Below are 25,856 nucleotides of genomic sequence, written 5' to 3'. Positions count from 1 at the left end.
ATATCTTAGCTTATTAATACTAGTGGTGCGGACATAGAACAATATTTATTCTGTAGTCATACACTTGCATGAATATCCACAAATGCACAGAATGAATAGAATGAAGCAAAGCTTATATATTCTGACGTGTGAAAACAAAGACACTCATTCTGCAGACCTAGCATATATGCTAATTGTGGAGCAGGAGCTTCCAAATTGTCACATTACATAATACTTTACACTTTACTTTACAAAAATAGCATTCTACACCTCAGCACTTCAACCTACCATTCTGATTTCCTTTCTGGTACATTCGTTGGTCGTAATGACTATCTTCATTTGGAAGAGTTAAGAATTTCTTATTGGCTTCAGCTGCAAGCATCGCTACATTCATTGGATCCAGTAATATGTGCAGGGCATTGGGCCTTCAGGACCAGAGTTGGGAAACTCTGCCATAGAAGAGCCAATTTTGGTTCCAAAAAGATCCTTGTGAGCAAAAGTAACTAAAAGTTGTTCTTCTATTGTGTTTCTAGAATCCTCATACAAGGCCTACCTTGGTCCTCTTTTTTTAACATGTCCTTGCTGACTTCACTCACCATTTGGATGTGTGTCACACCTAGATGCTCACTCAAAGTAAATGGAAAGTCCAAACAGTGAGAAGCAGACATTTTATTTGGAATGCACTCACCCTCAGCATGTTAGCCTCAGACTCATACAAAAAAATTGTCAACAATTGCTTAGTCTGACAAAAATATAAAACCTTACTTTTAGTTGTTGTTAGCCATGTAGTCTTTAGCTTGCTAACTAGCAGCTAGCAGAGTAAAGTTGAAGCTGTACCAGCAGTCATGTACAACAGATGGATTAGTTTGCAACCTAAAGCCCAGGAAATTGAATATTATTGTTATGATATATTAAGTGCTTTAAAGTAGTTTACTATTGTAGCCTGTAAATAGTTTGTAATTTTTTGGGTTGTTGCTTCAGGTTGCAATGATTTCTAGGCATTTCAATTCTGCTGTTGAAATCCAAGCTTATATAAGTCCCTCTGAGGGCTCTAACACACTTTACATGAGCTAATTAAGTAATGGAACAGCCCTTAAGATAGCGCCAGGGATTGCCCATAGGGGAAGTGGCGATGCCAAGTGGATGAGGGAATGTTTAAACCAGCATTGAAATGGGTGGACTATATGCTCAGTGGGATTCTCCACTAAAAATGCTGTTTAGTCTACACATATGCATGGCAGACAGCTCTCTAGAAACTGCTAACTTCACTAAAAGCTACTTGAAAGCAACAGCATTCAGACCGCAGACGATACCTGTCCCTTCCATAATTACTACAGAGACAAGTAACAGATGGTGAATTCTCTGTGCTCCACTATATCTCCTCCCACTGAACAGGGACAATTTCTCAGACGCTGGAAGGACAGGCAGATTAGTGGCAGAAAAAGAGAAAAACAAAAACACCGGGGTGGAGAGTCGAGCGCAAGGACGCAGGCTGGCAGATGTTGAGAACAGCCTCTGGCTGCACTCCTGGTGGGTACAGGCTGGCCGGACAGACTAAGCAATTGAACTGGCAGGAGAATATTGAGAATCAGCCTGCCATCAGCCTCCTTGGTTTAAAGCGACAGTTCAGAAAAAAAAGAAAAAACATTACCTTTATCCTTTAACCCAAATGTAGTCAATCAGCCAAGACATGCTTCTTTAGTTTTATTGTGGAGTTAAGAGGCTAAAGAAGCTTATTGCTGCTTTCAAGTTAGCACTGTTATATATTAGTATACCTAAATCACATACTAAATCCAAATTGTTTAGTGATCTTAAATGTCAAACAGAAATATAAAACATGACCATATATGCATATACACTACATTGCCAAAAGTATTCACTCATCTTCCATCACACCCATATGAACTTGAGTGACATCTTATTCTTAATCCATAGGTTTAATATGATGTCAGCCCGCCCTTTTCAGCTATAACAGCTTCAACTCTTATGGTAAGGTTTTCCGCAAGGTTTAGAAGTGTGTTTATGGGAATGTTTGACCTTCTTCCAGAAGCATATTTGTGAAGTCAGACACTGATATTGGATGAGAAGGCCTGCCTCGCAGTCTCCACTCTAATTCATCCCAAAAGTGCTCTATCGGATTGAGGTCAGGACTCTGTGCAGGCCAATCAAGTTCTTCCACACCAAACTCACTGATCCATGTCTTTATGGACCTTGCTTTGTGCACTGGTGTGCAGTCATGTTGGAACAGGATGAGGCCATCCCCAAACTGTTCCCACAAAGTGGGGAGCATGAATTTGTGTAAAAAATCTCTTGGTCTGCTGAAGCATCAGAGCTCCTTTCACTGGAACTAAGGGGCCAAGCCCAACTCCTGTAAAACAACCCCACGCCATAATCCCCCCTCCACCAAACTTTACACTTGGCACAATGCAGTCAGACAAGTACCGTTCTCCTGGCAACCACCAAACCCAAACTCGCCCATCAGATTGTCAGATGGAGAATTGTGATTCGTCGCTCTAGAGTCCAGTGGCAGCACGTTACACCACTGTATTTGATGCTTTTCTTTGCGCTTGGTGATGTAAGATGCAGCTGCTCCCATTCCATTAAGCTCTCTACACGCTGTTCTTGAGATAATCTGAAGGCCACATGAAGTTTGGAGGTCTGTAGTGATTGACAGAAATGCAGAAAGTTGCCTACCTCTGTGCACTATAACCCCACTCTGTCATTTTACGTGGCCTACCACTTCATGGCTGAGTTGCTGTCATTCCCAATCGCTTCCACTTTGTTATAATACCACTGACAGTTGAATGTGGAATATTTAGTAGCAAGGAAATTTCATGACCGGACTTGTTGCACAGCTGGCATCCGATTACGGAACCACGCTGTAATTCACTGAGCTCCTGAGAGCGACCCATTCTTTCACTAATGTTTGTAGAAGCAGTCTGCAGGCCTAGGGGCTTGGTTTTATACACCTGTGGCCATGGAAGTGATTGGAACACCTGAATTCAATGATTTAGATTACAGTATAATCATAAAGGGTCAGGCATGCATTTCAAAATGTGTCTACACAACATATGCACAGGATATTAATCCTCCATACATGTCTGATACTGTTGAATACATCTCAGGACAGTCATAACCGTTACTATGCTATCGGTTTGCTTTGTGCCAGGAAACAATATTTCTTTATTTCATGCTGTAATGATTTTATTGCATATTTTACAACATGCATTGTTTTCAGAGTTTAGTTACATAGCTATTATACTACTTTTCCCTTCATGATGCATCTCTAAATACTCTTATTACGTAAGTATAACAAAAATTTAAAAGTATGACAAATTTTAAGTACTTCATAAGAACTGAGCTATTAACATCTATATCCATATGTATACAGTTATATGTATACATATGTATATATGAATGGCAGGAATGGTTGTATATTTACAAATGAAATTACATTGACCAGACAAAACATGAAATATCTTGTTTGTCTGTAATGAAGTACAACTCAATGTAAGCTTCATACTGTCTGTAATGAAGTACAAGTCAAAGTAAGCTTCAGAAATGACTGCTTTCTTTTCTTATTTGCATTTTTCAAATTTTTCTGATTTGGGTTTGTATACAAGCAGTATACATTTAATAAGGAAACCTTATATGAAGCTAGTATATATGGGTATAAGTAAAAATAAGAATGAGAGTATAATGTACATAAGAGATAACAGTATAAAGTATGAATAAATCTAGACATCTAAAATCTAAAAATGAAGAAAAAATGCTTACATGCAGGTATATTGGTCAAGCAGCATGACCATGCTGGATGACCAGGTAAACCAGTACCTGTCCAGCATAAAGCAGTTTAAACCAGCAGGGATATATGTCAGGGATGTATGTAGATATGTGATAAATATAAATTGGATAATATAATTTGTATATGCTAATATATTTTATATATTTTTTTTAATAATATATTTGAAATCCATATATTTCTATATATCAGATTTCCATAGAGGCTAGACTAACTATGTGGTTTTGGACACTGTTCAACATACTGCAATTTATAAAAATGGGCAAACGTACACCGTATAACTAAAAACACAAGTAGTATCCATCTTAAAGCCTAAATATTTTCTGTACTTTCATCCACCTTCATCCACCTAGCATGTGTTGGCTGACTGACAGCATAAAGGGTAAGGGAAAACTGTGTTGATTCACTGCTTTAAGTCGTCTTTAGGACTTAAGTTTTCTTTTACTGTTATGGACTTTGGAGTCCATAACCGTAAACTCGATGATATGGAGTTTCGGGCAGAGATAGAGCAACATTCAGCGCAAGTTAGTTTCATGAGAGCACCATAAATTCACACAAGAAAAGAATAGACCATTCAAATACATAAAAAAAATTCTATTTTCCTTTTCATGGAAACTCAGTGCTCAAATAAAAAGAAGCAAGCAAAATAGCGTCAAAAGCGAGCAAACAAAAGAACCGGTGGTTTGGACACAATAGAAGCATTCTGTAAAGCTGAACAAAGAGGCAGCAGATGAGAAAGTGTCTGTTGAGAGAGATCTGTAAACACTTTTTTTCTCTCCTGCTTTTGTGCTTGAACGTTGCTGGACTATTACGGTGGCGTTTTGGGCAGTGATTTGTGGCAGAGGTAATAAGGGCTGGGGCTCAGAACGAATAGCAATGACAGCTTGGGGAGCATCTGCCCTGCTCTTGGTTAAATTACATTTCAGAGCAAATGCAACAGGGGAGGAGAAGAGGAGGCGAGGTTGTAGAGGGCAGAATGACTCTACCTGTACACTCATTAGAATACAGCATTTTCAAATAACTGGAGAAGCATGTTAATGCATGAGTAACACAAACAGAGAGCAATGATAGACAGCAATGAGTAATAAAAATAATATTTCCATGCCAATTCCCAGAAATATGCACAGAGACAGAATCTGCTTTAACATTCAGAACTAGTGCAGATGTTATTTACTTTTGAGATCATTAAAATGAGGTGTGTTAAAATGGGTTTAAAGTCATGACAAACTTGACAGGTACAACATGCTCCTCTAAACACAATGAGCCCATAACTGTGGAATATTCAGACACTACAGACTGGCTGTTTTTTGATGACAATCATTTTATTTACATCCTTTGAAAACACAACATACCCTCTACACTGTGCAAATATTTCATGCTTTATGACCCCCATTACCCAAAAAAATGTGAGTCTGTTCCATAAATTTGCTCATAGCACTATTAGACAGCTGCAGTAAGTAGGCTTTCTATGTTTCTTTAATACTTTAAACAGTTCACACATGTCATGGTGCTTAATTATAACCGTGTAGAATGTTAGACGGAAGCTAATTTGCTCATCAAAATTTGCTTATTAAAGTTTGACATCCTTAGAGACCACGGTTTAGAGAATGGTGTTTTGCAGAGAAAGGCCCATGTTTTAGTATAGAAAACCTGTAAAAAGTGTGACAGCTCTTTTACCTCTCCTCCACCCAATACCATCTCACCATCCGTGTGTACAACCCTCCAGAAATTCATCACACACACCTGACCCTGGCGCAAAAACATATCAAGAACCTTCAAGGAGAAAGAAAGAAAAAAAAGAAAAAGAAAATTATGAGACAGAAATGGTGCTTAAAGGGTAAAAAAGGAAATCGAAAAGGAGACGAAACAAAAGATTCATAGAGAAAACTAGTATGAAGAACAAAGACAGAAAGAAAGACAGAATGAGAAGAGTGAAAAGAGAAAGGAAAGAAAAATACAGGGGAAATAAAATGGAGAGATGGAGAGAAACACTGATAGAGAGATGGAGAGGGACAGAGAGAGAGAGAAAAAGGACAGTACAGAAATGAAGGTACACAAACAGACAGAGGGAAGGCAGAGCAAGATGGAAAGAAAGTGAAAAACAAAAAAGAGACAGAAATGGGGAAAGAGGGATAGGAAGGATGAGAGACAAAGAGAAGAACAAAGGGAAAGAAGAAGAAAGGACAAGAAAGATTGAGAAAGGTGAGAAAAAGAGAGGAAGAAATGAGAAAAACAAAGTGGGAAGGAGAGAGGGCACGCAGGATAGAGACAGAGAAAAGAGAGAAGGGAAGAAAGAGGGAGGAAGAGAGAGATTGAATGTGTGACATTAGGTGTGCCTGAAACTGAAGGACAGCTGGAGGGTAAACAGAAACACACGCTCTTACTCATTGACATGAGCAACACCAGACAATAACTCTCTCTCTCGCTCTCTCTCGCTCTCTCTCGCTCTCTGTCTCTTTGCAGCAAAGCCACGATGAGGAAAAGCTCAGTTCCACAAGCTTGTCTCACTCTTTTTCTTACTCAATATTTCATGTTTTAGTTTGGGGCAACTAAATCAAATATGACAGGGTGCTATAGGGGTCTTCTCTTTATATCTCCACTCGGTGGGTCATCACAAATACTTAGGCTGGCACATCTAAGAATAAACTCAGGATCAGCTGGCTCTTACAGCGGTGTAGACGGGACAGGCTCTCTGTGCTGAGCTTAACTGAACCTGACAGGTGATGGCAGCTATCAGGAACAAAGTAATCAACGCTGACAGCACTTTTATTTGACCCCCACAACCATCTATAGCACCCCTCCACCTGTCTGGACTCTCATCATCCAACCCCCTTTTACGGCACCCAGGTGGTCAATCCTTTTAACCGGGCAGCTCAATTAGTTTTCTCTATTACGGTGCATAGGCCAAGGTGTGGTGAACTGTTAAATTAAATTTACTCCCTAGCAGAAGAATTCCCTGACACAGCGTTTAAATGAGCTCTAATTTGTTTCCTGTTAATGTAGGGGCTAGACTGGGGTCTGACACTTGCTCAAGCAAGAACATGGACTGTAGCTGTATCAGCACCTGTAGCCTGAGAAGCCCTTCACACTGCACACCTTAACCCTGATGACTGCTGTAGAACATAGTAAAAAAACTAATTAGACACTTTAAATTTTCATTTTTTAAATTCAATTTGTTAGAACACTAAGAATGGAACTTATAATGAACCCATGAGATAAAGTTTAAATAAAAAGATCAACAGCTGCAATCTACACTTAGCATCCACTTCATTAAAAACACCTACGTTCTACTCACTGGTCACTTTATGAGCTTTGCATACCTAATAGCTCCACTATATAGATGTACAATTATACATCTGTTGTCGTGCTCAAACAGGCAGCTATCCTCTACGTCATTCATCACTGGTCAGTTTCTGGACCAGCACAGAGGTGTAAAAAAATGAGAAAAGAAAAAGAAAATGAGAATCTGTACTTAAGTGAAAGTATGAGTGCTTAGTTAAAATCTTACTTAATTTAAGGAGGTAGAATGACATTCAAAAATACTCCAGTATATAAAAGTAAAGCTCATTAAGTGACTTTTATAAGCCCCACAACGGGGAAATTTCACCTCTGTATTTTAGCCCATCTGTGCAGTGAAACACCCACATACACACTAGTGAATGCACACACACTAGGGGACAGTGAGCACACTTGCCCAGAGTGATGGGTAGCCCTTGCTCAACGGCACTTCAGTGACATGCTGTTGGCTCAGGGGACCGAACCAGCGACCTTCAAGGCATGTTATTGTTCCTTTTTCATTTTAATTATTTGGAGAGAGGCAACAAAACAAAGTTGCACACTTATAACCGACACAGTGGACACAGCTGATGCAGCCCCTTCTGTCTCTGCTCTTTCCTGCTTGATGAACTTTGTGCAAAAGAGCTGGGGATGTACCAATCAGATTTTTCATGAGAAACAACATGTGTCAGACCCATAGTAAAACTACTTGTGCACATGAGGATTATTATAATGGTTTAAAAGAGAAGATGAGAGAAGGAGATAATTATGTTTTCTGTTGAAAAATTAATTGTTCCAAACAATATTAGGCCACTTCAGAGCATAAAACTATCATACAACTCCTGCTTCATCCGATGCGACCAACAGTTGGCAGAGAAGCAATTCGCTTCACTTTTAACAGCAAATTATGGCCAAATAAAAATAAAACAAAATAAAAATACAAATACTACACCGTGTAAACCACATATGACTCAGAATCCTTTAGAAAAAAAGTTCTGTACATTTTTTAATGTTATTGTTTTTAAAAGTTGCAGTGAAAAAACAGTCCCTAGGGAAATCTGGGGGTGCTGCAGCCCCCTCAGCACCCCTATTTCCCAAGTCCCTCTTTAGTGGTGTGTGTGGTGTGTGTGGTGTGTGATGCAGTGAATCTGCGGTGCTAGGCCTCACACAAAGATAAATTATCATAGATGCGGACACTTTCATTTTAAAATAAACTTCAATGTATGTTTAAATAAAACAGTAAATTCAAACAAACAGGAATTCAACTGACTGGATTTGTAAAGATCACTTTGTAGGTTTAAATAAAAATGTAAAGAGTAAAACAAATGTTTTTCTATGTGAAATGTAACTGACTGAAAGTTTAAGTATTCAGTTTCTGTAATACATAAATTACAAATCTTAATCCAAAATAATCTATAAGTTTAGTAACTAGAATAATTACAAACGTTTACAAGAATTTTCCACCTTTTGACCAGTGTTCATTTTCTCATGCCTGTCCATTGAGGTATCTACTCTAAACATCAATAAATACCCAAAAATCATCAAATACCCAAAAATATCCAGCTGAAAACAGTTCTCAACTGATCATTGATGAAGAGCTAGAAGACAGAGACCACTATTTGTGCTTGGTAACAGATGGGCTGCAGTCTACAACTCTAGATCAGTAAGGTGGAGCTACAGTGCAGGTGTTTCTAATAAGGTGACCAGTGAGTGTGCAGGGTCTTGGTTTAATTAACATCCAATTTCTAGCAGACATATATGAACTCTTATTACATGGCTTTAAACTTGTTACTGTGCTGTCAAAGCATGAAATGAAGTCCTCACCTCTGCTGAGCAGTTGTAGATTACGCACTTCCTCTCGGACCTGCAGCTGGAGGACCTGCTGCAGCACCTCCTGCCTCAGTGTCTCCTGCACGATGCCCATACGCTCCAACTTCTCACCATTCAGTCTCAACAGAGCACGACCTGTGCAAAGAAAGGAAGAGTGTGTGCGTAGAGTGGACAAATTTAAATACAGCACTTCTCTTCAAATTTTAGCAAACAATTGAGCAATAAGGTTTTCTGGGAGTTCTCTTTCATTAGTGTGATATCCTATGGTGGCGTGTAGAAACAATCACACTGGAGTTGTTTTTCTTTGGCTTCATGCCATTTATTCTCCAACACTAACACAACAACCGAAACACGTGTTCAGCCCGCAGCGCTTGTTCTCGCTGTCACCCCGATAAGCGTATCACTGTTCCCAGAAGGTAGCTCCCTTGTCGCATTCTTGTCCTGTGGCTGGGGAACTCACTACTAACTAAATATAGTCCTTCAAGTAATCTGGAGCTTTTCTGGTTCGCTGAGATCTTCTCACAGCTGGTGAGTCAACCACAGGTGAAGACTCAGGCTGCTCCCCAGTTGCAGTGATGTCCTCCTCAGGCGAGGAGTCAGGCAAGACCTCTGGTGTCATCGCCGGTGGGGTGGAGTTTCTACCACGTACTTGGTCGATGTGTCGTCTCACAACTTGTCCATTACCTAAAGTAACTTGGAATGACACAGGGCCTGTCTTCTCTGTTATTACTCCTGATACCCAGGTTGGTCCTGAGCCAAAGTTGCATGTGTAGACCAAGTCTCCCTCTCCAAGTATTCTCACTCGCGTATGCATGTCACGATAACCTTTTTGTTTCTCTTGTTTGTCATGTACTCTATTTCTAAAGTCTGGATGTATTAAGTCAAGTGTTGACCTCAACTTCCTTCCCATCCATGGACCCGCATAATCGATGTGGATTCTCCTCCATGGTTTATCAGGAACTTCCCAGGGATGTAATGGGGCCACTGGAGGACTGTTCCGGTTTTCCTGGCATGTCGCACACGCTTTCACAAGCGCCTCCACCATCGATGTTTGGCCACCACATGTAACTTCTCGCCAACCCTTTCATTCGGGTGATGCCGGGGTGTGCTTGGTGTAGTTGTTTCAGTAAGGCATTGCATCCAGGTTGTGGAACAACAACATGTCCTCCCCACAGGATACATCCTTCCTGGGTACTGAGCTCATCCTGGTGTTGGGCATATGGAATGAACTCAGGACTGTTCACCTTTGGCCAGCCTCGCAAGATGCATTCATGCACTCTTGCTAGCACAGGGTCTTTGTCTGTCCCTTTCTTAATTTGCTGTGCGTTCACCAGTGGCACGCCAATGTCCTCAAACAGCAGCACTCTCTCCTCCTCCTCAGGCGTGCTCTCTCTTTCCCCATCCAAGGGTAGCCTACTCAACGCGTCAGCGTTCGTATGGTCTCGGTCCACTTTGTACATGATGGTGTACTCATACACTGCTAACGTGACTGCCCATCTCTGAATCCTAGGAGATGTCATCTGAGGTATGGCTCTCATTTCACTGAACAGTGAAATTAGTGGCTTGTGCTCAGTCACTATTGCGAACTGTCTCCCATACAGGTATTTATGGAACTTTGTCACTCCGAAAACTACCGGACAAGGCCTTCCTTGTCCAACTGGGAGTAGTTCTTCTCAGCTGCACTGAAAGTTCTTGAGACGAACCCTATAGGTCTCTCTGAGCCATCCGCCATACGATGAGAGAGTATGGCTCCCACACCGTAGGGTGATGGGTCACATGCTAAAATGAGTGGTTTGTTTGAGTCGTAGTGTACTAACACACTACAGGACTGAAGTAGCACTTTGGACTCTTCAAATTCCTTCTGCTGCTTGAGCCCCCATGACCATTTCTCTTCTTTCTTTAGCAGGGTATGCAGCGGTGCTAGCAGTGTGGAGAGCTTCGGGAGGAACCTATGGTAGTAGTTCAACAAGCCCAGGTAAGCTTTTAACTCACTAACATTTTGTGGCTCAGGTGCTTCCGCGATGGCTTCCACTTTCTCTGTCAGAGGGTGTAGACCACTGGCATTGATCTTTTGGCCTAGGAACGTCACCTCTTTTCCCATGAACTCACACTTGCTTCTTTTCAACCTCAGGCCGCTTTTCTCCAACCGTTGAAGTACTTCCTCCAGCGTTTTCAGGTGTTCTTGTTCATTTGGTCCTGTACAAAGTATGTCATCCAAATAAATGGCAACATTCGGAATTCCACCTAAGATGCCCTCCATTGTTCTCTGGAATATAGCAGGACTAGAAGCTACTCCAAATGGTAAGCGTGTATAGGTATACAATCCCTTGTGTGTATTGATGGTTACATACTTTCTAGATTCTTCTTCTAAGACTACCTGTTGACATGCATGACTCATGTCTAATTTCGTGAAATGCTGCCCCCTGTTCAGCTGTGCGAAAAGGTCCTCCACTTTGTGAATTGGATACTGATCCACCCGCGATGCTCTATTAACAGTGAGTTTGTAATCCCCACATATTCTAATGGAGCCATCTGGTTTTCGCACTAGGACTATGGGCACCGCCCACTCTGCAACCTGCACTGGCTCGATTATCTTGTCATCCAGGAACCTCTGTAGCTCGCTTTCAACCAGTGGCTTGACTGCATAGGGTACCGGTCGGGGTTTACAGAATCGTGGTTGGGCCTCCCTGTCCACATTAATCTTCGCCGTGACACCCTTGAGCTGTCCTAACTCTTCTTTGAACACCTCAGGGTGTCTTTCGAGAATCCCCTCCAGCTGCAACTTGGGCTGCGATTTCACCTTGTTCACTAACTGATCCATCATGGCCAGCTCTTGTAGCCAACTTCGCCCTAGAAGGTTTGGTCCTTCGCCTCCAACTACTACTACAGGTAAGTTCTTTTCTTTGTTTTCATGTTGCACCTTCACTTGTGCCATTCCCAGCACTCCTAACTTCTCTCCTGTGTATGTTTTTAATTTTAGCGAGCAGGGCTTTAATTCTGCAGTGTCTGTTTTCTTCCACAGTTGTGTGTATTGCTGTTTGCTTAATATGGTTACTCCACAACCAGTATCAACTTCAAATGTGACTTTCATTCCATTGACATTCATGGTGCGTGTGATGGGCGCTACCTTGGTCAGCTCTTCTGACATGCTGTAAATTGTATGAAAACTCGTGTCCTCTGTATCACTTCCTTCCTCCCCTCTAAGTTGATTCGCTCGCTGTCCTTTTCCTGGGCCCCTGCTTTCGCCTTTTTGCCCTTTGAATGTTGCCTTCTGCACATGTGAATTGCCCGCCTTTGATCTACAAGCTTTCTTAATGTGCTCTCTTTTGCCACAGTTATGACACAGCTCAGTGGCAAACTTGCATTCAGCGGCATTGTGCTGGCCTTTGCAGCGATAACAACTGGGAAATTTGCGCTGAGTTTTGTCAGCAGATACTTTGTGAACACCTACTTGAGTCTTTGGCACACGTGCATGCAGTGCTGTGTCCTCGGCTAGCTTCCCTTGCATTTCTTTCACATCTTTCAATGCTGATTCGATAGCCTGACATAATTCCAAAGCCTTATCAAAAGTCAGTTTCGTTTCAGATAAAAGTCGCCGTTGCATTCGGTCATCATTCACTCCACACACCAATCTGTCCCTTAACATTCTGACAATGCGTCTTTGTAGTCACAATGCAGTGCTAATTTCCTCAATTCAGCCACATACTCAGCTATTGACTCACCGCCCTTCCGTATGCGTGAATTAAATTTAAATCTTTGCACGATTTCACTTGGTGTGGGGTTGAAGTGTTTCTTAAGCTCAGCAGTAATCTGGTCATACGTTTTTGCTTTTGGCAATTCAGGACTGACTAAATTCCTCAGCAAGCTATAAGTAGTAGCACCAACTCCGCTTAAAAGTACAGCCTTCCGTCTTTCTGGCTCTTTAATATCATTAGCTTCGAAGAAACAGTCCAACAATTCACTATACTCTTCCCAAGACTGAGTTGCATTATCAAAAGGGGCTACCGAGCCGATTACAGCTGCCATCTTTGCATGCTATGGCGGTGGTGAAACTACGCTCACCTCTTGAGAATTGGAACTGCTGGATTCACCGGAGCTCGCTTCTCTGTGACTCGTCGGTAACTTAAAATCCTCTAAATCCTCGTCGCCAATAGTGTGATATCCTACGGCGGCGTGTAGCAACAATTACACTGGAGTTGTTTTTTTTTTTCTTCAAAGTGTTTTTATTGAACATCTTAAGCATTAATACACTATATAATACACGTTTTATTTTTTGTCATTATTTCAACCCCCCCACCCAAAACAACCCCTAACTGTTGCACAAATGCAAATATAGATTTGAAAAGATTCATAAAGTATTAGTATTTAAAAAGGAGAGAAGAAAAAAAATGATAAATTACAAAATATGTACATTACTCCTGTGAGAATGAGATTAGCGAGGGATCCATCTCCCTAATTTGATCCAAAACCGGTTGCCAGATATCAAAAAATTTGTAGGCACAACCTCTTATAGAATACCTTATTTTTTCCATAGTCAAATTGTATAAAAGTTCAATAAACCACATTTTAAAAGTTGGAGGGGACTTATCTTTCCATTTAAGTAGTATTTGCTTTCGAGCTAAAAGAGTAGTAAAGGCTATAAGGATTTTATTATTTTGATTTAAATGAGAATACTGTGGTGCAATGCCAAATATAGAGATTATGGCATCAGGCTCTATTATTGTCCCCAATATATCAGAGATAAACCTAAATATAGACTTCCAAAAATCTTCAAGTTTTGGACAAAGCCAAAACATGTGGTACAGAGTTCCAGGCTCAACTTCACATCTATCACAGTGAGGATCTATCTCACGTTTAAATTTTGCCAGTTTTACTTTGGACCAATGCAATCTATGGACCACTTTAAATTGGATCACTCGATGTCTTTGACATATCGAAGATAGATGAATATTTTTCAATATAGATTGCCAGACATCCTCAGTTATTCCTGTAGCCAGGTCCTCTTCCCACAGCCTCTTCACGCGAGCCAGTGGTCCCATATTATGAGTATTCATTATACTATAAATATCATTAAGTGAGAAATGTCTTCTAAACTGTCCCCATATTTTGAGAGAATGTTTAACCACTGGATTTAGAGAGTATTTGCATACTGGATGAGGTGATGGGAACGTTGAGCAGAGCAATGCATGTAATGAGGCAGGTTGACATGACAAATTCTCAAGAGACAGCCACTCAGGACCATCAATATATGATTTAAACCAATATAACATAGAGCGGGCATTGGCTGCCCAATAATAGTACTGAAAATTGGGTAACGATAGTCCACCATGTTCTCGATGTCGCTGCAGGATACTTTTGCGGATGCGTGCATTTTTCCCATTCCATATAAATGCTGATATTCCTTCATAAATGCTGAGTCCATCAGTGGAATAAAATTTGCTTTGTAGAGATGCTTGTAGTTATTAGTAACCCAAATACCTAAGTACTTAAATTTATCTTTACTCAGTTTAAATGGTAAGGAGTCAAATGTGATTATTCTGGCTGCTGTATTGATCGGCAAAAGTTCACTCTTTTGCAAATTTATTTTATATCCTGATATTTTTCCAAAACTACCAAGTAATGACAATATTTGAGGCAAGGTCTTAAGTGGCTCAGACACATACAAGAGGGTATCGTCCGCATAGAGGGACACTTTATGTTCAGATTCACCCCTCCGTATGCCCTTAATAGTACTATCAGACCGTATTGCAACTGCTAAAGGCTCAATCATCAGTGCAAATAACGAGGGCGATAGGGGGCAGCCCTGCCTAGTCCCGTGACCTAATGGAAAGAAAGATGATATATTATTATTTGTCCGAATTGCTGCCAAAGGGGAGGAATATAAAACCTGAATCCATGATATAAATTTTTCACCAAAACCAAATTTTCTCAATGTATAGAAGAGGTAGTCCCCCTCCACCCGATCAAATGCCTTTTCAGCATCTAAGGACAAAAGCACCTCAGGTATATCGAGTGGAGTGGGATGATGGAGGATGTTCAAAAGTCTACGTATATTGTAAAATGAATACCGATTCTTAATAAACCCGGTCTGATCATCAGACACTACTGAAGGTATAAAAATTTCCAATCGAAGTGCTAAAAGTTTGGCAAATATTTTACTATCAACATTTAACAATGAAATAGGCCGATATGAGCTACAATCCAATTTACTCTTACCCTTTTTATGAATTAAAGAAATAACGTTTTGCCTCATGTTTTCTGGCAATGATCCAGAGATGGAGGATTCATCATAGACAGCAAGCAGTATAGGGGAAAGTTGTGAGGAGAACTTCTTAAAAAAATTCGCTTGGAAAGCCGTCTGGCCCTGGCGACTTCCCACTTTGCATGGAGGCAATAGCTTTCAATATTTCGGCCTTTGAAAATGGCCTCTCCAAATCTAAGGCAAATTGTTCATCTGTAGTGGGTAACGTAACTTTGCTAAAAAATAAGTCAAACAATAACTCATTCTTACTAGATTCAGATGTATATAATAGTGAGTAATACTCCATGAACCTATTATTAATCTCTGAAGGATCAGTTCATTTTTTATCAAGTTCATCAGTAATTTCAAGAATTGACTGATCAACACTCTGTTGCCGTAATTGATGGGCTAAGATTTTTCCAATTTTTTCACCATGTTCATATGACTTGTGTCTAGATTTGTTTAACAGATTCTCAGTAAGTTTTGTAGATAGCAAATTAAATTCTGTCTGAAGAGCTAATCGTTCCTTAAATAAATTAGTGGATGGATAAAATGAGAGAACCCCATCCAACTGCAGAATATCGCTTTCGATCTGTTGATTTTTCTTTACACGGGCACTGTATGAAATGATTTGGCCTCTGAGATAGGCTTTTAACGTCTCCCAAATTAGACAATAGGACATTCCTGGGGTCTGATTACATTCTAAAAAGTCATTTATTTCTCTAGAAATGAATTTAACAAACAAAAGTATCAGAGAGAAGTAGTGTATTAAATCGCCACGGCCGATGTCCACTGCTGCAAGTAGGCAAGTTTAATGTCATTAACAATGGTGCATGGTCTGATATTACTATTGCCTGATATTCACATTCCGTGACTAATGGCAGTAAACTACTATCAACAAAAAAATAATCAATACGAGAATATGTTTTGTGAACGGGTGAATAGTAGGAGTAGCATCTGCGCCCAGGATTCTGAAAGCGCCATACATCAGCCATTCCATAGGTTTTTAGAAGCTGAATAAGCACAGTTGTTGGACGGGTTGGTTGCGTGGTCTTGGGTGAACTACGATCCAATGAGGGCGACAGGGCACAATTAATATCTCCTCCTAATATGAGATGATGTGTGTCTATATTGGGTATAAGGGAAAAGAGGCTGGTAAAAAATGCACTGTCATCCCAATTAGGTGCATATATGTTTACTAAAACTACTGGAGTATTGTTCAGTCTGCCCACAACTATTATATAACGACCAGCTGAGTCAGCATCAACTTTTAACATTACAAATGGGATGGTCTTTTTAATTAAAATAGCTGTTCCCCTAGATTTAGAATGAAAATTAGAATGGAAAAGTTGTCCAACCCATCCCCCTCTAAGTCTAAAATGGTCAAACGTGTTCAAATGGGTTTCTTGCAGGAAGGCAATGTCTGCATTTAGTTGTTTAAGGTGTGAAAGTACTTTTCGGCATTTCACTGGGTGATTTACGGATTTAACGTTCCAACTTACAAAGTTTATCTGGCAAGATTTTGATTTATCAGTGTGAGCAACCATTTATATTAGTCTTATGTATTTATGAGTTGTAGTAATATGGATGTACCATGGGTAATTTTTGTGTAATGCAGACAGAAGAGGATCCCTCCACTAACCTGAAAGATAGCACAACAAAAAAATAGGAGCAATACATTTAGTGCAACAGTAACCCTTCCCCAGTCACCAACAAGAACATGGTGAGAAACTAACCACTCGCAAAAAGAAAATCCACACATAAAGTGCTTTTAAGAGGACTCCAGCTCTGCAGCTTGCTCTGCACATATACTATATATTAAAATATCAAATAAGATAACCCAAACATTTCAATTAAAAATAAAGTAAAAGTGGCAATTAGTATCTACTATTAGACTATAATACTGATGACAGGTAAAAAATTAGATGAGATACACAGTGATTAATAATAAGGGAGAGATATAGGTTATAAAAAAAACATAATAATATATGTACCACAGTTCAATCAAATTAACAGAAATTCTTGAAAAATCAAATCTGCTGTAGTCTTTGCATCTCCAATCCCCATCACCAAAGACTCAGACCAAGTGTTCAAGCCCAAGTTCGTGTACTCACCAAAAAGTCTGTTGACAGTATAAAAACGACGCTACCTTACAGAATATTGTCCTTAACATAAGCCATGGCCTCTATTGCGTCTTGAAACTGCTTATCCTTCCCTTTGTATGTGATCCGGAGTCGGGCTGGGTATAGGAGCCCATAACAGACCCCCTCCCGTCCTCGTAGTAGTTTACGGACCTCGTTGAACGCCGACCTGGCGCGGGCTATACTCTGTGGGTAGTCAGGGAAGATAAGTATGGTTGAACCTTTGTGTTGTAGCGGACCAGATTCCCGTGCAAGTCTGAGGATTTCCACACAATCTTGATAGTAATGCAATTTTGCTACGCTCGCTCTCGGTTTACCGTCTGCCCGTTTCACCTGCAGGGTGCGGCGAGATCTATCAATCAGCACGTCTTTATCCATTTTAAGGTCTTCTTTAATCAGCTTTGATACAGAGGCAGGGGTACTGGAACCATCTACCTCAGCTACATTCAATATACGGATGTTTGACCTCCGCATCCGCCCTTCCATGTCCAAACATTTCTCCTGTAGACTTTGAACATTTTCCTCCAGTTTACGCACAGTATTTTGTAACTCCGTGATATCATCCGAACATCCCGAGAGTCCTCTTTCCACGTCTGACACCGTTGTCCTGATGAGATCCAAGTCTGACCGAAGTGCGGAGGTGTTGCTAGCGATCTCCTGTCTGACTGCTTGTAGCTCCGACTTCACTCCATTAAACTCTTCAGCCATGATAGACTTAAACTCAGTTTGGAAAAGCTTGGTCATCTCCGCTTTAATAGACAACAACAGCTCTGTCTTTATGTCCGTCATCATACCAGTTTGTTGTTTAACTTGTTCATCCATCTCGGACGTCGAGCTAGTTTTGTTGCTAGGTGTGCCGCCACTCGTCTTGCTAGTAGCGGGCTTGTCCGTATATTTGTATCTGCGCAGGTTGTTCGCCATTTACATTTGTCAGGAAATATATCGTCTCAAAAAAAAAATGTAACGCAGTCTTGGGTAGCCTTTCTTTTTTTTTTGCAATTAAAGTTTTTTATTTAAACACAGTAAACAATAGCTCATATAGTACATCATATAGAAAACAGAAGAAAGAAGGCCAGTTATCAAAAAAAAAAAAAAAAAAAAAAAAAGAGACAAACATCTCCTAATTCTTGTCTCATAATCATCCTGTTAGTCAGAAGTGAGATATTCCATAAAATATTCCCAAATTCCCAGTTCCACCGGCCCTTTGCCCCTTATTCTGGCTAACATAACCTCATACGATGTGGTCTCGCTCATTAGGATTTTCCATTCTTGGAGTGTTGGACATGTGGGTGATTTCCAGTGTCTTAATATGACTCTGGCGGCTGTGGTTAGTTCCGTCAGAACTGGACATGCCCTTTTTGTTAGAGTTGGGGTTTCTGTTTTATCTCCCAAAAGACATAAACGGGGAGACACTGGCAGGGCTACTCCTGCCCATGTCTCCAAAAATTTCAGCACACTGTGCCAGAATGGTTCAACCAAGGGGCATTCCCATATAAGATGCAAAAAGGTTCCCATTTCTTTTTTACACTTCCAACATGAACTACTATTTATTAGTCCTATTTTGAAGAGCCTACAAGGTGTCGAGTAATACCGGTGCAGAATTTTATATTGGATAAATTTCCCTCTAACTTCTCTGACATATTTACCATTTTGTGCTATGATTTGACCCCAGGCATCCTCATTAATTTCACACTTAAGATCTCTCTGCCAAATTATTCTTAAATGATCACTTACGTTGCTAATTAAATAAATTGAGTTTTTATAAAATATTGATGCCTTATGATTAAAAGGGTTATCTAGAAAGTCAACAATTGGATTGGCTAGTCTCTCTGACTGAAACCTTTTAATTATGCAATGTCTAATTTGTAAATATTTCCAGAAATCTTCTTTTTCTTGCAGCTCGTACTGTTGGGCAAGTTCAGTAAATGACATGAATGTCCCTTCTTTATAGAGATCATTTACCGTGTGTATACCCTTGTCCAACCATCTTTTCCAAAACACTTTCTGCTTCCCAATCTTCACCTCTGGGTTAAGCCAGAGTGAAGCATAAGATTGTTTGTAATGTGAAATCTTATGCAATTTATGAACCTTTGCCCAGACCTCTTGAGAATGCTTAGTGATTGGGTTTACGTCTTTCCCTTTACTTTTTGAATGTTGGGATAGCACATTAATTGGATGGAATGGTGCTGCCAGGTTTTTCTCTATACTAGCCCACACTAAACCAGACACCGTTCCCCTCCAGTGGTTGATTATCTTAGCCATCTCAAATGACAAACTATACAGCCTAACATCTGGAAGACCAAGTCCTCCCTTCTCCTTGGGTGCACACATTTTACTCCATTTAAATCTGGGCTTCCTCCCTGCCCATAGAAATTCTCTGATTATATTTTCATATTGTTTAAAAATGTGATCAGGTTTACTAAGTGGCAACATCATAGATATATAGTTAAATTGTGGTGCTATTACCATTTTAATAACATTTATCTTCCCCCAAAGACTCAGGTTTAACTTTCCCCATTTACCCAAATTTGTTTTAATGTTTTGAAGGAGAGGCTCAAAGTTCAGTGTTGCCATTTCACCTAGCTCTGAGGTTAATTTAATGCCCAGATAAATCATGCCTTTAGGAATCCATCTAAAATTATACTGTTTTATTACTTGTGGGTGACAATGCCTAGATATAGGCATTGCCTCTGATTTGGTCCAATTAATTTGGTAGCCAGACAGCTTAGAATATGTATCAATAGTGTCCATTAGTGCAGGTAAAGAACTTTGGGGATCACTAGTCAGGAAAAGAATATCATCAGCATAAAGCATTAGTTTATGTTCACTCCCACCACCATCCACTCCTCTGATGGCAGGATTTGCTCTTATGGCCACCGCTAGGGGTTCCAGCGCAATTGTAAACAAGAGAGGCGACAAGGGGCATCCCTGTCGCGTTCCTCTAGAAAGATCAAAAAGAGGTGAGGTAAGTCCATTTGTCAAAACTGACGCTTTAGGGTTTCTGTATATTATTTTTATCCATTTTGCAAAACCAGAACCAAAACCAAACCTCACCAGGGCCGAGTGTAAAAAAGCCCACTCGACCCTATCGAAAGCCTTCTCAGCATCAAGTGAGACAGCAGCTACTGGAGCTGCGCTAGAGGCATTTAACCACATTAAGTGCATGAGTCTTCTCAAATTATCAGTAGAAGACCTACCCTTTATAAAGCCTACTTGGTCTATATGTATAATGTGTGGTAAGATTGTTTCCAATCTTAGGGCGAGAACCTTAGCTAATATCTTACTATCTGTATTGATGAGGCTGATTGGTCTAAAATTAGCTGGATCTGTATGATCTCTTCCTTTCTTAGGTATCAGAGAGATAAGTGCTTCATTAAAAGATGGTGGAAGTGAACCTCTTTGAAAAGCCTCCTGAAACACCTTTGTCAGTATTGGAATAATTATATCAATATATTCTTTATAGTACTCCACAGGAAACCCATCCATTCCTGGTGATTTCCCGATATTCATGGCTAAGATGGCAGCTTTAACCTCTTCTTTGGTTATTGGTGCATCAAGAAGAGCCGACTGATCAAAAGATACATTTGGAAGATTTATATTTGAGAAAAAGTCTCGGACTGATAAGTCATTTAAAGCGCCAGATGATCTATACAGGTTCTCATAAAATTCTCTAAAGACATCATTAATGCCCTTAGAGGATGTTATAAGAGAACCTCCTGCCCTTATTGCTGGAATTATGTGGACAGAGCTCTGTTCTTTTAGCTGTCTGGCCAGAAGTCTGCCAGTCTTTTCTCCTGACTCGTAGAATTGTGTTTTAAGTCTAAGCATAGCATATTCTGCTTTTTTATTAAAAATGTCATGAATTCGAAACTTACATTTACAAATGTTTTTAAATAAGCTGTCAGAGTAATGTCTGGCCAAATCTTTTTCCATGCTATTTATTTCTGCTTCCAATTTTTTAATACTGTCCTTGTGCTCTTTTTTCCTTTTTGAAGTCTGTGCAATCATTTTGCCCCTAATGTACGCTTTAGATGCCTCCCAAACCATTGCTACGCTGTCTGTGCTACCCAAATTAATTTCAAAAATGAGGATAAGTCCTCTGCAAGTTCTTTAGAAAATACCTTGTCCTGTAGCAGGGATGTGTTCATTCTCCATCTGCCTCGTCTAAGCCTGTCTAAATGTATATTTATACAGAGCTCAACAGGTGCATGGTCTGACAGGGAAATAGCACTGATAGTGCTATCAATGATGGCACTGGTTAGACTCTGTGAGATCAAAATAAAATCAATTCTTGAGTAGGATTTATGGCAATGGGAGTAGAATGTGTATTCCCGGTTTCTAGGGTTGACCAATCGCCAAACATCAATCAGGCCATTGTCCTCCATCAGCATGTGAATGGCAGCTCTATCCTTAGGTGTTGCAGTACCGGAGTATTTACTTTTATCTAATATCCCATCTAAGACCTGATTAAAGTCTCCTGCTAAAATTATTTGTCCTTGGGCATTTCCCAACATACTATTAAGTCCATGAAAGAAAGATGGATCCTCCTTGTTTGGAGCATAGACATTACATAACATTATTTCCTCCCCATTTATATTGGCTTCTATACAAATAACTCTGCCATTACTATCCTTATACTCCTTCAACATAGAAAAGTTCAACCTCTTATGGACCAAAATAAGAACTCCATTCTGCTTGCTGGAAAAAGAACTATAGTAAACATGTCCAACCCAGTCTCTTTTAAGTTTTTTAGCTTCATCATCCTGTAGATGTGTTTCTTGAATGAATGCTATATCAGCTTGTTTATGCTTAAGATATAAAAGTATCTTTTTTCTTTTCACAGGATTCCCACAACCATTAATATTCCAGGAAACTACCTTAACATAAACACTATTTGCCATTCACATGATAAGAAAATAAAATTGAAATAAAATATTGGCATAGAAATTGCCCCATATCGTCTGACCTTCCTAATCCAAGAACATAGGTTATGACTTTTGTACCACTGAGCATTATTAGGATACCTGTAATTTTAAGATGAACCAACATGACTAAACAGGTCAACAAAAAATTTTCCTCCACAGCAGAGGAGAAGACACGAACAGAACATGAATCTCTCCTGAAACAAGCTGAAGAGTCTCTTCTCGTTAAATCCGTGTCCGTAAAACAGACAAAAAAAAAAAAAAAAAAAAAAAGATTAACTAAGGTCAGTGGAATATCCGAGACACCAGCTAAGTTATAGCCTAAACAGCTACACAAAGTTATCCAGCCCCATCATACCTCTCTCACTCTCCTTATGCTGATGGATGTTTTAGTTTATTCACCATCAGTAACTTGCTGCTCAATGAACTTGACAGCCTCTGTTGCGACGTCAAACTTTCTGTTCCTTCCCTTCCACGCGAAATGGAGCGTTGCAGGAAAGGCTAATCGGAACCTCACGTTCTTGTCCCGCAGTAGCTGTTTCGCCGTTGTAAAAGTTTTCCTCCTCTCAGCCAGCTCCTTCGACATGTCTGGAAACAGGGAAATGTTGCATCCGTTCCACACCGCACCTCCATTCTCTCTCGCAGCTTTTAAGACTTTGTCTCTCGCGGTTGAACGAAGAAATCTTATCATAATCAGTCGCGGAGGCTGGTTTTCATCCGGACGAAACCCGGGAGAGCGGTGCGCTCTTTCAATTTCGAATTCGTTGTCAATGTGCATGTGCAGGCCCTCTGACAGTATCTTTTCAATGCATACATTCAGGTTATCCCCTTCAATGCCCTCCTTCAAACCCAACAGTCGGACATTATTGCGGCGGCTCCTATTTTCCAGATCCTCCACGCGGCTCCACAGAGCATCTATGCGCTTGCTATGCAGCTCGCGGCCATTTACCAGTTGCTGAGTGGAGTCCTCCAGGTCGGAGATTCGTCCTTCCGCCTCTGTTAGCCGTGCTTGCATGGCGTTCACCGCATTTTTCAATTCCTCTGTAGCCTCCTTAATCGTTGACACATCGCACGCCACTGTTTTGAGTGTCGAGCTCATTTTACTCACTTCAGCAAGGATGTTTTCCAAGTTAGCATTCTGTACAGAGTCCCGTTTCGGGCTAGCATCGCCAGGTTCGGTAGCAGCTGCCCCCTTTCCTCGTGAAGGCTTAAAATATTTCGAAGATGTAGACATGTTCTTATGGATGAACAGTTTCGTACAGTAGAAAGGCTGATAGTGAAATACTTAACCGACAAATATTTGAAAAGAAGAGAAATGCACGGATTGGTTAGGATTTAAGATAATAGGGCTTAGGACAACTTCTACTAAGCAGCCATCTTGCTCGTCGCTCCCACGTGACTCCAGTCTTGGGTAGCCTTTCAATATTATACAGTCGACCAAAGCGCCATTTAAAAAGGGAAAATTATAACTTTTGTGCAGAGCTCACTAAAGTTGCAACCTACTCCATTGCTTGCTCGCCCTCCACACTGGAGTTGTTTTTCTTTGGCTTCATGCCATTTATTCTCCAACACTAACACAACAACCGAAACACATGTGTTCAGCCCGCGGAGCTTGTTCACGCTGTCACCCCGATAAGCGTTCCCAGAAGGTAGCTCCCTCTAGAGGCAATTACTATAAGTGTTCTGACTTGTCATTCAGTCTACCACAATTAGGAATAGCTGCTGTAATGCTAACATTAGCTATGCAATTGGGAAAATCTCTCTGCTCTGTCTCATCTGGGTATCAGCTAGATAACATTAGCTGTACAACTGCAGTTCTAAGAGAGAGAGAGCAGGATGATCCTTCCAATCAGCTACCTGATATTAAGTACTATACAGCAGCTATTCCTAATGAGAGAAAGCGGGGTGATCCCTGATCAGCTAGCATTAGCCATAAAACAGGTACTCCTAACAAGAGAAAGTGATCCTCCCAATCAGAGTGGAATGCCTATGTTCCCAGGGCCCAATGTTCAGTTCTATGATGCATCATTACCTCAATATGATACATTAAGGGAACTTAATATAGGATTCCAAAGGTCCTTAACATCATGGGATCATGAAGGGTCATACAGAGAACAAAGCAGCATACTTTAATAGGAATGCACTTTGTGCATAATAAGCTAATAAGCTAGCTAAGCAAACTTTGTTATTTAAACCATTTTTGAAAAGTTGGAGTGTAGAATTAACTTTATGGATAATTGATTTGTCTGGTTTTAGTGTTGCGCCCTACTTTTCTTTTAGTTGTTAGTTGTGTAGCCCTTAGCTTTCTAACTACTAAGTAAGAGAAATAAAGTAACAAGCTCGAGATGGTATATTAGGAAATGGTGAGGGCAGGTTGATGTGACGGCATGTTATTGAAATGGACAGTAGAATGTGATAAGAATCCACTGTGTAAAACGCTGCCAATCACTGAATAAATCTTCATTCCTGTTATCACTGAAATGTAATTATTTAGTTATTATTTAGTGAATGTGTAAATAATGTGACATCAGAATATGTACTTTTGTAAATGTACAAAAATATATGGATCTTAGTCTTATTATCAGGTTCAGGAAATATGGGATCTATTTTCCATGATTAAACATGGGACCCTGTGAAGGAATATAGAGATGTTTCCAAAATTACAAAGACATACATAGGGTCCTAGAAACATAGGGTTGTTTGCTCCAAATTTCAGTGAGAAAATAAAGGTGTCAGGGAACACAGAACCCTGGGAACATATGGCCCTGTGAACATAGGAATAAAGATTTTAATAGAGTCAGTGTGCCAGCATGTATGTGTGTGTGTGTGGGTGTGGACATTTGTGGACAGAACAGAGCATCAATCTTTAACTGAAAGCAGGGGGGGGGGGGGTAGACACAACATAACAAGCCTCAGATCTCAGAGCTGTCAGACTTTAGTAGCAACACCTCCCCTATCAGTACTACAGTGTTCAGTGCCAGGAATCTCTCAACAAGCCCATGATACACCTACTTAAGCTCCCACTGTGCCTTTTCTCCCAATCTCAACATCTTCTTTCTCTTCAACATTCTTTCTGGCTCTGAATCACAGGCAGGTTCAGCAGAGTAGTGAGACTCTTTTCTTTGGAGTCTGGAAGACAACAGCGATTAATCTTATCTTGCCTAATGTCGTCATAATATGACAAAGTTTCCTTTAACTAATTAAAATATTCTCCCAGAGTAACTGGGGGAAGCAAAGAGTCTTATTAGGGAAAAAAGAAGTGCACATCCTCTACAGAGGTAATAAACCGTAATTATGCATTAAAACGTACAGACATGTTCTACATCTGCACATTTTAATGCATAATTACTGTTTATTAGACTAAATTAATACATTGGAAACAAATAAAACAAAATGTGGCATGTGCAAAAGCTATACAACATTTTAAACACACACTAAGCTGCTAATATTTCTGGGTCGTGGGGGAGCTGGAACCTATCCCAGCAGTCATTGGGTGGAAGGCAGGATACATCCTGGACAGCTCACCAGTCCATTGCAGGGCACATTTTATATTTTGTGCGTGTTTTTTTCCCAATGGAATTCATGCACTAAAGCTTGCAGAATGTGTTGAATTCATAGTGACAGAAATACTATTTGGTGAAGATCAGATTAAAAGGCTGAAATAG

The 25,856-nt window shown here is 40.2% G+C and overlaps 1 protein-coding gene across 2 annotated transcripts in view; it reads right to left on the bottom strand.

Annotated features, from left to right (window-relative positions):
* samd10b (sterile alpha motif domain containing 10b) overlaps positions 1-25,856 on the bottom strand; it is a 131,912-nt gene that overhangs the window by 8,212 nt on the left and 97,844 nt on the right. For both annotated transcript variants that reach the window (XM_017681913.2, XM_017681912.2), the window contains exon 4: positions 8,882-9,022. In XM_017681913.2, coding sequence (XP_017537402.1) covers positions 8,882-9,022 — 141 coding nt within the window. The remainder of the gene's footprint in view (positions 1-8,881; positions 9,023-25,856) is intronic.

This window comes from Pygocentrus nattereri, chromosome 9 (genome assembly GCF_015220715.1).
Source record: "Pygocentrus nattereri isolate fPygNat1 chromosome 9, fPygNat1.pri, whole genome shotgun sequence".
NCBI classification, from domain to species: domain Eukaryota; kingdom Metazoa; phylum Chordata; class Actinopteri; order Characiformes; family Serrasalmidae; genus Pygocentrus; species Pygocentrus nattereri.
This window is presented reverse-complemented; position numbering and strand designations above follow the sequence as displayed.